Source organism: Condylostylus longicornis, unplaced genomic scaffold (assembly GCF_029603195.1).
Source record: "Condylostylus longicornis isolate FDR11 unplaced genomic scaffold, ASM2960319v2 ptg000022l, whole genome shotgun sequence".
In the NCBI taxonomy this organism is placed as follows: Eukaryota; Metazoa; Arthropoda; class Insecta; order Diptera; family Dolichopodidae; genus Condylostylus; species Condylostylus longicornis.
In genome coordinates this window covers 158,318-171,480 of record NW_026577991.1, presented here as the reverse complement: position 1 = coordinate 171,480, position 13,163 = coordinate 158,318, and the positions used below count along the sequence as shown (strand labels likewise).

General features: G+C 26.9%; 3 protein-coding genes across 3 annotated transcripts; 2 read left to right on the top strand and 1 right to left on the bottom strand.

Annotated features, from left to right (window-relative positions):
- Nucleotides 1-757: 757 nt before the first annotated feature.
- On the top strand, nucleotides 758-2,101 carry LOC129606805 (peroxisomal membrane protein PMP34). Its single transcript, XM_055517370.1, has 3 exons — nucleotides 758-996; nucleotides 1,049-1,109; nucleotides 1,192-2,101. The coding sequence occupies exons 1-3, from the start codon at nucleotides 925-927 to the stop codon at nucleotides 1,974-1,976; spliced, it is 918 nt and encodes a 305-aa protein (XP_055373345.1). The 5' UTR covers nucleotides 758-924; the 3' UTR covers nucleotides 1,977-2,101.
- A 145-nt stretch (nucleotides 2,102-2,246) lies between these two features.
- LOC129606806 (THUMP domain-containing protein 1 homolog) lies at nucleotides 2,247-3,374 on the bottom strand. The gene is made up of 2 exons (XM_055517371.1): nucleotides 3,176-3,374; nucleotides 2,247-3,108 (listed from the first exon to the last, which is right to left on the bottom strand). Exons 1-2 carry the CDS (start codon nucleotides 3,290-3,292, stop codon nucleotides 2,329-2,331), a joined length of 897 nt encoding a protein of 298 aa, XP_055373346.1. The 5' UTR covers nucleotides 3,293-3,374; the 3' UTR covers nucleotides 2,247-2,328.
- Nucleotides 3,375-5,460: 2,086 nt separating this feature from the next.
- On the top strand, nucleotides 5,461-7,301 carry LOC129606855 (B-cell receptor-associated protein 31). Its single transcript, XM_055517455.1, has 3 exons — nucleotides 5,461-5,664; nucleotides 5,805-6,247; nucleotides 6,993-7,301. Exons 1-3 carry the CDS (start codon nucleotides 5,616-5,618, stop codon nucleotides 7,179-7,181), a joined length of 681 nt encoding a protein of 226 aa, XP_055373430.1. The 5' UTR covers nucleotides 5,461-5,615; the 3' UTR covers nucleotides 7,182-7,301.
- The last annotated feature ends 5,862 nt before the right edge of the window (nucleotides 7,302-13,163 follow it).

Here is a 13,163-nt window from a genome sequence, read left to right as displayed (position 1 = left end):
AGTTTGCAGGGATTATTTGCTTCATAGATTGTTTCAATAACATTTTGATTTTACTCAAAATTAAGAAATCTCGGTAATCATACTTTGATAAATAATAAATAAAATAAATGTTTTTCTATTTAGTAAATTAAAGTAAATTTATTATTTTACTAATTGTAATAAATAGGTCTTTATAAAGTTTCAGTATGCAAAGCGCCTAGTACACTACTTTTTGAGAAAAAATGAGCGAATATCGTCTTCTGAATATTAAGTTTTTTCAAGTTTTGTAAACTAAAATTAAGTAAACTATAATCTCTATAAGACTTAAAAAACTTTGAAAAGAGAAGCAATGATGCAATTTCTCGCAAAAAGAAAAAAAAAATCCTTTAAAAAAATATAAACCTAACATAAGAGTTGAAAAAACTTTTAAACACTGATGTAAACAATGGTTAAGCAATAATCACTCTTTGTCGTACATTCAATTCTGATTTTGTCGAATATGTATTAAATAAGTAACAAGTTTTTCATACAAATACCTCTCAACTCAAGGCAGAAAAATTTAAAAAAATATCGAAATGGATTCGAAGCAGTAACTGGAAATAAAAAACGGCAGTGAAGTATGCTAGGAGAACTAAAAACGGGAATTTAGCTATTTTTAAAATTTGGGTGGAAATTTTTATTTTGTACTGCCAGATGTCTCGTCGGTGACGTCAAATTCGTTAAAAACGGCAGCTGTCATCAGCAGATCTTGTAAATTATTACAACATAATGTAAATCTACCTTTCAAATTAACAATCAAAATAAAAATATAAAAATTTGAATATTGATTTTTGTATTTTGAACTTTATATATTGCACATTGTACTACAGTTTAAGGATGACGATTACGGTTTTAACACAATATTTTTAAGAAAATATTTATCTACAATTAATTTACTCTGGAAGCATGGTACTATCAAAGGAAATATGTAAAGTATTAAGCTATGAATCTTTTGTACATGCAGTTTCCGGCGCTACCGTAAGAAGTTTTAAATACGTACCTCCATGTCTATACAATTTCTATATTGCAGGGTAGCGTTGTAGCAATGAGTGTATTTTATCCTGTTGACACGGTCCGTGCTAGACTTCAAGGCAAGTATCAGTTAAAAATATAGATATGAAATGCACACTTTGAATTAATTAATTTACTTTATATTATATGCTAAAATAATAGTTGAAGAACCTGAGAAAAGGGAAAAGTCTGGAACATTTTCAGTGTTAAATGAAATATTTAAATATGAAGGAATTTCCTCTTTATACCGTGGTTTAGTACCAGTTTTACAAAGCCTTTGTTTATCCAACTTTGTGTATTTTTACACTTTTCATAGTTTAAAGGCAATGCAAGGACGGGGAAACGGAAATCAAAGTGCATTTAAAGATCTTTTATTAGGTTCAATAGCTGGTATGGTGAATGTTATGCTTACAACACCATTTTGGGTTGTTAATACTAGACTAAAAATGAACGGAGTTGCCGGAAAGCCGGTTGAAAAATTTAATAATTTACTTGATGGGCTAATATTTATTGGAAAGACAGAAGGCTTCAAGGGCTTATGGGCAGGCGCAATTCCATCATTAATGTTGGTTATTAATCCAGCATTACAATTTATGTTCTACGAATCGATTAAAAGAAGGCTAACCAAAATTCATGCAAATGTTCATACCACATCATTTTTTTTTTTGGGTGCTTTAGCAAAAGCTTTTGCAACATTTGTTACGTACCCTCTACAATTAGTTCAAACAAAGCTGCGTACTTGTGACAGGTCTTTAAAACAAGACGCTAGTACGACCAAAATATTATTCGAAATAGCAAGAAAGTACGGATTTAAAGGTTTATACCGTGGCATAGAGGCAAAAATTTGGCAAACAATTTTGACAGCAGCATTAATGTTTGCAACATATGAAAAAATCGCTTTGATAGTAGGTAAAGCATTATTTACAAAAAGTCGAACTAAAGTATAAGAAAATTTGTAATCAAATTTATAAATTTTTACTACAAATATGGAAACTACTGAAACTAAGTATAACAAAAACTGAAACTAAGTATTTGGAATATTAGAAATTAAAAGTTGATTTTTGAAAAAGAATACGTTTTTCAATATATGTATGGTTAACACATTAATAATTCATATGTTCTTTAACTGCAGCCAGAAATTTAAATTTTAGAAAAATATCGAAAACATTTAAGATATTTCGTTTCGGTAATGGTTCAATTCTCTCCCTTCATAGAGATTATTCTTTCATTTGTCTTAATTTTTAGTTTTGTTTACAGATACTTTCGTCCACTCTTTAATATTGCTTTCACCATAATTTATCACACTTCACTCACATCAGAGTTATCCTTTTCTTTATCTGTATTTAAATTTTCCAAAGATTTGGTAGAGTCTAAAACGTTGTTTTCATTACATTCTGTTACCTTTTCATCATTGAACTTATTTTTTATGTTTACTTCGAGTTGCTTTATATTTTCAGATGGTTTCACAAGTTCTGCAATATTGTATTTTTTCAATCTTAAATATTCTGGAACAATACTAAGAAGGCATAAACCTCGTATAATTTCGACTATGACACACCATTCAGCATTTTTAAGATCTACTTTATTTGTGGGACTTTTATCACTTACTCGTTTTGCCAAGTTTCTAATAACATCCATTCTATGGATAACGTCGTTATATCTTTTATTGAACTGAATGCTGTAGGTAATATTACCTTTCAAAAAAATTTCATCAAGCAGTTCGCCGGCAGATTCAACAATGTTTTTAATATCAGCTGGACATATTTTTAAAATAGGTACAAATCTTAAAATATGTTTGGATTTTTGGATTTGATTTTCTGCCATATCTTTAATTATTTGGACGGCTAAATCAACAGGATTGTCGATAGTTGTTTTTATGAAAATGCAATTGGTGGTTTTTGTTTCCACATTTTGAAACCGCCTGCCATTTTTCATTTTCGAATTAAGATTTATTATTTCCTTTTCTAATTCATCAGTAATATCACTCCCATCTGCTGTAATGTCAGTCGAATTTTTTTCCACTCCATAAATTTTATTTGCGTATTCATTTAAAATATTGTAGCATTCGCGTACGCAATCCTAAAAGTTTAGAGTGGGTTAAATTTGAACTTAATTGGGCAGAGATACTAAAATGTTATATATTTACCTTTTCTCTGAAATTGCAAGTAACTAGAAATCCTTTTTGACCAGGTTGTAAAATATTTTTTACTTTATTTTTGTATCTTTTCGATATCTTTCTTCTTTTTGAAATTGTTTCTTCCATTATCAAAATTTTGATTAATTTATATTTTTATAACTTGACATGTTCTGCATTAGCTGTAATTAAGACTTATACTGATATGACAGATTTTGATGTTCTTATTAAAAAAATATAAGGTTATAGAAATGTCAACTCATTAGTCAAAACGAAATAATTTGACAAAATTCAATATAATGTTAAATTAGAGTATGGTTATATGAACTAAATGAAGATGGCTTCTAATTAATTCTATGAATAATGAAAAAAAGGTTTGTGTCACAGCAAATTTGTTATATTGAAGACTACCGATTACTTCCAACAAAATTACCAATCAGCCCTTGACATTACAAAAAATCAAGGAGTGAACTCAGGTGGTTTATTGAATGCATTTGTAAAATTGTATATATATATTTGGCGATTTTTTTAAAAATGATAATTTTTGCCTGTTTTTATTTCGAGTTTTCTATACGAAAACTTGACTAAAACCTAAAAATTTTTATACTAAAATGAAATTTTTAGTTTTCTGAACAACATACCAAAAATTCAAATTTAAACTCAAAATTTTAACTATAATTTTGATTAGATATAAATAATTTTAACTATAATTTTCGAGGTTTTTTCCCATGTTTTTGTACCGCCATGTCAGACAACATATCTCAGAGAATTGACAGTAAAAAATGTTAATACACTGAATAAAAACAAATTGGTACTAGGTATATTTTTTAATCTTAAAATAAAGTAAATAAAATTTTTATTAGATGTTAATTTAGAATTCAAGTCTGTAATTTGATTTTAAGTTTTATAATTGTTATAGTGCTTTTAAAATTTTATAATCATTATAAAAAATGCGTCATTTCAAGTTGTTCCCTATATAAAAACAAACATTATAAAAATATTACGAAGAAACTTGTATAAGTTTTAAACGTTTAAAGTTCCTGATGCGATAGTTTAGGTAAATCGATACATTAACCTTACTAACAATGTGAATATTATTTCCTAATAAAACTAAAATAACGTACATACCTAAAAAGAATTATATGGACTTTTAATATAAAATGAATTCGCATATGCAAGAATTTTATGAATTATGAAGCATATAAATTTAATTAATATTATATACAAATGAAAAATATATAGATTTGTGGTTATATAAGAAGTATGCATTTTGAGATACATATCACACAAAATTAGCAAACTCGTTAATTTCAAATGTACTTTCAAATTTGAAGAAATATACTAAAATCAACCACATACTTCGAAAAAAAAAAATGCACTTTTTTTTCTTGCAGTATAGCATAAATTTGAAAAGTGTTGATCTTGTGGGAGATTTATGATGTTAAAAAGCGCCCTCTATAGATCCCATAAGAATACGTGTAAATTCGTCAGCTGTGAACTGTCACTCTCTCTTAGGGTCCAGACCAGTGTTGTTAATTTTACTACAATTGTAGTATTTTACTATATTTTGGCATTCTGTACTACAATACTACTGCAAATCCATTTTTACTACTTTTTTACCTTTATACTAAAATTTCATAATTTGCATTGGCTTATGAAAATGCCAGTATTGTATCGCTACAAAAACCACTTGTACAAAAATAGAGAGGCCTAAAAATTTTTTTTTCTAAAATTAAAAATTATTTTCCAAGAGTTTATATTGTTAATGTTTATGTTCGCACTTTACGCAATATGTGAATTAACAGTAACCAGATCAATTTGAGAGAACAATCAAAAAACAGAAAAAAATTGTACCTAACGTTGCCAAAGTCGAATATATCAATACGTTGCGTAAGCGCGTAGCTCATTTGGGTGATTTGATTTTACATGTACGAATATAAAAATATTCTCAAGCACTTCCTGCTACGAATCTATTTAGCCAGATGCCTTCCTATTTGTTTGGTATTAAGGATAACCTCAAATTACTACGCTAAAGCTCTCCATACTACTTTTTTTGAGACAAAATATTACTGAAAAACAAGTTGAAATTAACAACACTGGTCCAGACCTGTATTTCTGTCAGTCGTGATTCAGCCCATTAAAATTAAACGGCAGAATTGTATTTTTACAGGAAGTAACGACTTGACCGTCAATCGATATTTAAAGTCCATACGTACGTATTAGTTTTGTAGACTGCTACTAGGGGTACATAAAATGTCAATGAAAGTCGAAATATCGAGTTTATCTTGACAGTAGCATTTTACGACAGAACGTACTAAGTAGTACGTGTATTTTTTTTTGTTCACAAGAAGGGAATTCTATAAAAAGACGAGCACCAGGGAATCGAAAACGAAAATTCTTGAACGTTTACTATTTTAGCTTGCCGTAGATAAAAAATTTATTCAATATAAAAATGAGTTTAGTTTGGACAATAATTGCAGGATTTCTTTACTCAGAAATTGGTAAGATTAAATTAAATAATTTTTAAAGCAGAAATACATATGTACATACATTTGTATGCTCATACATACATATACAAATGTAGGTACTTTAAAATGAGGTGATTCATCAATAAGTTTTGAAATTTGAAAAAATTTTTCAGCACTTGTACTCCTGTTAGTTTTACCAATAGCAAGCCCACAAAGATGGAACAGATTTTTTAAATCGAGATTCTTAGCAATGCTTGAAAAGCAGGCACAGATGTATTTTTATTTACTTTTAGGAGTTTTGGTCATTTTTCTTTTAGAAGCAATTCGGGAAATGCGAAAATACTCGAATCACGAAGTGGCAACTGATACACATTTAAATGTAGAAATGCAACACAGTATGAGACTATTTAGGGCCCAGCGTAACTTTTATATTTCCGGTTTTGCAATATTTTTGGTTTTTGTTATACGTCGTCTTATAATGTTTATTACTCAAATCGCCAATTTATTGGCCCAAAGTGAAGCATCAATGAAACAAGCCCAAAGTGCAACAGCGGCAGCGAGAACTCTTATGAATGCTAAAAAAGATACTGAAGATGATCCAAGCAGCGTAGATGAGGTAAGTGTTGGTTATGTAGAAGTCTCGTGTTTTAATAAAAAAAAATGTACTATGCAAAGCTAATATTTTGCATTACTAAATTTTTAAATTCGTGAAATAAATTTTTTTCACAGTAAAACAGAATTATGCACTAAAATCTACAGGATGTACTTAAATATTTCTAAATTATTTTTTTCAGAGATAGATAAAAAATATAGTAACTTTTTGTATTGATTTTGCTTCCTCAAAATTACTTTTTAATTTAATATTGAGTAAATTTTATTGTAAAATCTTTCCTGCAGCAAAATTGAAATTTATTTAACCATGTCTCATTTTTAAAAATTAATATTAGACCCTTTTTCCAAGATTTATTGACCATCGGGATGATATCGTAAATTTTAGTCAAATCGGATTTAATGGCGTAAACATTAATTTAAGTATTTACATGTAAATATTAAAACTTGTATGATTATTAGAATTTTTTAAAGCAAGGGTTATTTATGATTATGCTTATTATTTTTTAAGCTACATTATTTTGTGCTTTCAATACCCGGCTCTTTGCTTCATATTGATATCTTTTTCTAAAAATATTAAAATAATTTTAATTCCTTTCTAGATCAAACTTATTCGTGAACGGGTTCGCGGTCTAATAGAATCTTTAAATCACGCGAAGAAGGCCATATAAATCTAGAATTTTCATCTTCTGTTTAAAAAATTGTCTAAAAACTCATATTTATTATTTCAATTTTTTAATTGACCATTTTAGATAAAACGACTACGTGAACGAGTTCAAGAACTAACCTCATCCCTTAATCATGAACGAAAAGATAAAGAAGCTTTAAAATCACAAGCAGAAAGCTTAAACAAAGAATACGATCGTTTGACGGAGGAATATAGCAAATTGCAAAAGCAAATTACCATTACAAGTGGAAACAAAAACGAAAAGGATGATTAAAAATTATAATTTCTTTTTATTTTTCTTTTTTATATACATTATTATTTACTTAAAGAGAGGATATTTATGGTATTTTAGAGTTTAATAAAAAATATTTTGTATTCATTGTTAGAATTAACACATTTTGTTCACTTTTGAGCCAAGTACTGAGAAAATATACTACATATTATCATTGAAAAAACTATAAGGTTCTATTTATGTACATTTATTTTTTTACATAAATTTTTTGTATAAATATATACATAGTATGAAATATTTTATTTTCTTAAAATGTGCATATTGCTTTTAAAAATTGGTTAAAGGCATTAATAGAACAATGTTATTTGTGCAAACTTATTTCTTGAAATGTGCATATTGCTTTTAAAAATTGGTTAAGGGCATTAATAGAACAATGTTATTTGTGCAAACTTATTTCACATCGCAATTTAAGTTAATAAGTTGAACTAGTTATTCATTTACGTGGTAAATTCGATGGCAATTGAAATTTTCAATTATGTGAATATTTATGTATTTTGATGAGTGAAAATTGATGATCCGAACCACGGTTCATAATATGATAGTGTTATGTGTCAAAACTAAAACTAAGTAATTTTCTGTTAAATTTTTCCAAACTATTTATTAATTTCATGTTTTCTTGTTCTGATACAATTAAGTAATTTTGTAGATAGCATGTTTTTGATTACAATATGTATTTTAATTTGAGATTACACTTTAATATGCAGTGCAAAAAGCAGAAACAAATAAAATATAATACAGCAATCCCTCCTATTACACAAACTTATTACATAATTTTAATCTACATGAAGGTAGATTTAATTTTTCCCACCTTTCATTTAATTTAACATTTAACTTATTTAACTGAAGACTAAGGCGGAATTGGGATTCAATTAATTTTGGAAGTACTCAATACGAATAAAATTTAAAATTGAAAAAAAATAAAAAAAAAGGGATGAAAAGAATTCAGAATTATAATTCTTCAGTAATATATTTATTGCATTTGATGTTAAAATAAAATAACTAGACTTGAACTACTGATTTTACAAAAGCAATTTCGTAACATGAAAGGTTTTTTTAAAATAGATACCTGCAGTCGTACGAATACAAAGTTTAAAACAATACCCATACGTTCTAAAACACATCACTTAAAGTAATGCATACTTATTCAAAAATTTTGTTTTCAGCTTAATACTTCAGGGTCTCCATTTTACGTCCGTTACGTTCAAAATTGAAAATGAAATAATGGGCCTTTTCGAAAACTCATCACTGCGCTGACTTAGCTAAGTTAAATAATTAAGTTTTTTAAGCAGTGTTATTAATTTTACTACAATTGTAGTATTTTACTATATTTTGGCATTCTATACTACTATACTACTGCAAAGCCATTTTCACTACTTTTTTGCCTTTATACTAAAATGTCATCATTTGCATTGGTATATGAAAATGCCATTATTGTATTGTTAAAAACAAAACTTGCACAAAAATAAGAAGACCTAAAAATATTTTTTGTTATATAAAATTTTTGTTTTTCTAAAATTAAAAACTATTTTCCAAAAAAAAGTTTATATTGTTAATGTTTAAGTTCGCTGTTTACGCAATATGTGAATTGACAGTAACCAGATCAATTTGATACAAAAAAAAAATCAAAAAACCGAAAAAAAATGTACCTTGCAAAAGTCTAAAATATCAACACTTTGCGTAGGCGCGTAGCTTATTTGCGTGACTTGATTTTACATGTACGGATATAAAATCATTTTTACGCAAGCACTTTCTGCTACGCATCTATTTAGTCAGACGCCTTACTATTTATTTGGTGTTAATGAGAACCAAACTATATCTACTAAGAAGTAGTTCGACTCTCCGTTTACATCACACTAATGCAATCACTCACCAATATTTGTATACAAAAAATTCCCTTAGTTAAAAGAGTTAAGCAGTATACTTTCTTATTTTCATTTTTATACACATAAGAATTTTTGGGAAAGGGAAAGAGTACGCAATAGATGTCAACCTGTTTTTTTATAATGTAATTTTGAAAGGCGACACTTTATTATTTGTTCCTATATAAAGTATAGGGAAAAATATTAAGAATTTTAAAAGCGACACAATAATTTCTGTAATTCATTCCAGTACAAGGTGGCAAAAAATGTGTATTATATTATAAAAGCGAAGAAGAAAAAAAGTGTTTAAAAAAATTATTATAATTTATATAATATAATTTATACAAATAATAAAAATAAATTTTGAAAAGACGTACAATAGTAAAAAAAAATTTAAATAGTTGTGAAAAAAATATTTTTTTTATAAAAATGAGTAAACATTATTTGAAGTGTTTGGGATGAAAAAAGCCGACACCAAAATTTCATTTGTTGCCAAAAGATCTGAAGAGGTAAATATGTACTTTTGAAAATATTTTAAATATTTAGTGTTAGGCATTTGTAATTAATAAATAAAATAAATAAATTATCTTTAAATTTTTTATTTTTATTTCAATCTTAATAAATTTGCAATGAATAATATATTTCCCGGTAATAATTATATTTCATAAAGTAATCAGTATCTTTTTTTCTTTATAAATTACTTTAATTCTATGTCACTACCTGATACTGTGTATCTACTGTACCAGGTACATGCATGTGTACATTCATACATGAAATTTCAAACTCTTTTGCTTTCATACATTCGAATTTTTTACCTAAGTTTTATAAAATGAAAAATAAATTTTGTTATTATTAAAATAAAAATAACAAAATTTTTACCTAACTTAATTTAATTTTATTTTAGTTCAATGTTTTTGATACACTCGTTTGTTTACAATATTTTGTTTCTTTCTTGCCTACACAACTCTTATTACCATCTATTTCTACAAAAAAATGGAATATTTTAAGAATTTGGAAGCAAGATGCAAACGAAAACTAACGGAATGGAACGAGTCGAATTACTTATTAGTAGATATACTTTGATGAGAACTCCAAATTACTACGCTAAAGCTCTCCATACTACTATTTTTAAGACAAAATTCTACTGAAAAACAAGTTGAAATTAAAAAGCTGCTATTAAAAAGCTTAAATATTTGCTCCCATATTCCTAGAACAAAAACTGTAAAAACTGTGAACAAATTTCTGAACAATCTTTTATTCGCTAAATATTCAAAAAACTGTGAAAAAAGTTTTGAATTTTTTGACAATTATTTTTTGCAATTGTGACAGTTCTTAATATACAAAAAAACCACTAAAGAACCAGGTTGGAAATGAATATTAGAAATATTCGAAAAAGACCAATATATAATAAATATATATGTATAGTGTAACTGTTATTAAATTATATGTATGGTTTAACAATTATGAATACTTGAGCAAATCCTATAAGAAAACAAATGAAAAGATGTAAAAATAAGTTTTATTTAATTGACCTTTTATTGAATCCTTTCTGCACCGGACCCGTCGTGTATAAAGATTTGTGAGTTGGTAAATTTGCTGGTTCACCGTCAATTCGTTTGACGGTCACTTCCCACAAAAATGTCATTCAGCCCATTAAAGCTAAACGATGTTTCGATGGTTAAAAACTATCGATAGTATCGATAGTGCTATCGATAGTTCTCCACCTCTACACTATAGTATGCATTTAAAATTTAAATCGAGCAGCTAAATATTTTTGTATGATATTAAAAATTTGTTTAAATTTCATTTTTTAATTTATTCATTGTATTATTTAGGTAACATAAATTTATATTAGTGCGGTATATAAACTGTGATAAAAGTTTGTTTTGGGACGATTTGAGATAGATAAATTACAAAAAATTCCAAAATGCGGCTAAGTTGGCATTATAGGAATAGTAATAAGAGTAAGAATAGTAATAGTAACAATCTGGAAAGTTTTTAAACATACTATTATAATATTCCTTAAAAGTTAATATTAAACTTGTTCTTTAAAGCCCAAATAACCGTATCGTACGATAAAAAATGTGCAACACGCTATATTACATATTTAATTTAACACTTATGTATTGGTAAGTAATTTTTAAATTTGAACATAACTTCGTTAAATACACCCAATTTGTTATTTAGCATATCTATATGAGAATTAAAAGTTAAATGTTGGTCAAAAATAATACCAAAAAACTTTATTTCGTTGTCCTCTTGCAAATTAAAAGTAAATTCTAAGATATTCAGAAAGAATATCCAGATCGTGTTCAATTTGATTGACTCGTTTGTTTTTGCACCTAACGGACATCATTACTTGAAAAACGAACTGCAACCGTCCGTAAATAGATACAGTTTTCATAAAATTCTGCTTTTTAAAAAAGTTCACAAATTCGATTTTTAATTAATTTGATTCATATCCAAATACATTTTTGGTTTTACCTTTTATGCGGTTACTTATACTACAATTTTCAATATCATTAAATAAGACATCAGCATCCATAACTTTTGCAGCATCAACGATTTGTAAAGCAATATTATTTCTATAGGATGGAGTAGAGTCTGTCTTAATTATAATTTTTTCTTCTAACATTTTCAAGTTCAATACGATTAATAATTTTACGAAGACCAGCAACTTCTTGGCAAAGCATTTTATTTTTATCAGTGATGAGCTTTTTCTCATCAACTTTTATTTTGTTTACAAAATTTACATATTCTAATTTGGAAATTATTATTTTTATTACTTAAATAATAATGTTCAAATCAGCGCTTTGAAAACTAGCCAAATTTTTGAGGTCAATTTTTTGTGAAAACCTGGACAGCATTTGCAACAATTAAATGGAGCCTCCTCGTTGTTATTAAGATAATTAAATTGTTTTAGATTAATCTTTGAACACTTTGAATTGATTTAGATTATTCTTAAAACACTGAATCCATTGGATGAACTTATCTCACTGAAGACTGTGATCTTCTTCATCACTCGAAATAATGTAATCGCAACATTCTTTACATTTTGAACGAACTTTAGATCTATCTATTACTAGATGCCTTTTAATTTTTTCCCATGTTGTTGAGTTGTGACTGTTGAAAAATGATTTTAAATAGTAAATTATTTATATGCACAATTATTTACAATTTAAAATAAAATTTTTTTCGCGAACATTAATTATATGCGACTCTCCAATTCAACGGCGTTCCTAGACGCTACAATTAAAAGTTAAGTTTTCTAAGTTAATAATACTTTAGTTAGTAATACCCACGAAGCATTTATGAATAATTTTTTGAAAAGACTTATTTTCATATTTCTATTAAATGGTCTTAGTTAAAAATGGAAAAAAAAACATTTCTTGAAATCGATACACACTTAAAATACCTTAAAGGGTGTTCTTTCCTAAAAACAATGTTTCTTACAAGTTCGTTATTGAAAGTTTTTACAATTAGAAAATGCAATTTCTAAAAAAAATAATTAAGAGAACAAAATCTGTTAAATTTTTTTCTTTTTTTAGTTATATTACTAGTCCTTCATAAAGCAAAAGAAAACCAAAGAAAAATGAACATATGTATGTACTTACAGATATACAAAAATATGTATTTATACTTTTTGAATTAGAATATTATATACAGGAGTCCTTATTTATTACGAGTACATAGAACCTGTTAACTATAAAATTTTAAATTTTGCGCAAGATTCTCCAACATATCCACATACATGCATACATTAACACATGAACTTCAATGTATGTATACATACGAGTATATACAACGAATGTTATGTTTTAAATTTTCTGGCCAAACTTTTGTTAGAGAAACCATTTTGATTTTATGAAAAATTTTCAATATATGTATTTATAATTATTTCCTTTAATATTCCTAGCACCAATATACTCATATTTTATTAAATTTTCGTACCGTTTGCAACGTGTTGGGCTTGGAATGTACTTCATATTTGTATATGTATGTATGTACATACAATATAATATATTATTATCTATGCTTATTATACGTTTAAGTAATAAGTACTATGTGTACAAGTATATATGTAAGTATATTTAAGGGAGCTCCA

Excerpts from the sequence above, each read along its gene's own strand:
- LOC129606805 (XM_055517370.1), top strand. The coding sequence starts at position 925 with ATGGTACTATCAAAGGAAATATGTAAAGTATTAAGCTATGAATCTTTT. Across the intron at positions 997-1,048 it reads ATGCAGTTTCCGGCGCTACC|GGTAGCGTTGTAGCAATGAG; the intron begins GTAAGAAGTTTT and ends TCTATATTGCAG. Across the intron at positions 1,110-1,191 it reads GGTCCGTGCTAGACTTCAAG|TTGAAGAACCTGAGAAAAGG; the intron begins GCAAGTATCAGT and ends CTAAAATAATAG.
- LOC129606806 (XM_055517371.1), bottom strand. The coding sequence starts at position 3,292 with ATGGAAGAAACAATTTCAAAAAGAAGAAAGATATCGAAAAGATACAAA. Across the intron at positions 3,109-3,175 it reads CTTGCAATTTCAGAGAAAAG|GATTGCGTACGCGAATGCTA; the intron begins GTAAATATATAA and ends CTAAACTTTTAG.
- LOC129606855 (XM_055517455.1), top strand. The coding sequence starts at position 5,616 with ATGAGTTTAGTTTGGACAATAATTGCAGGATTTCTTTACTCAGAAATT. Across the intron at positions 5,665-5,804 it reads ATTTCTTTACTCAGAAATTG|CACTTGTACTCCTGTTAGTT; the intron begins GTAAGATTAAAT and ends AAAATTTTTCAG. Across the intron at positions 6,248-6,992 it reads ATCCAAGCAGCGTAGATGAG|ATAAAACGACTACGTGAACG; the intron begins GTAAGTGTTGGT and ends TGACCATTTTAG.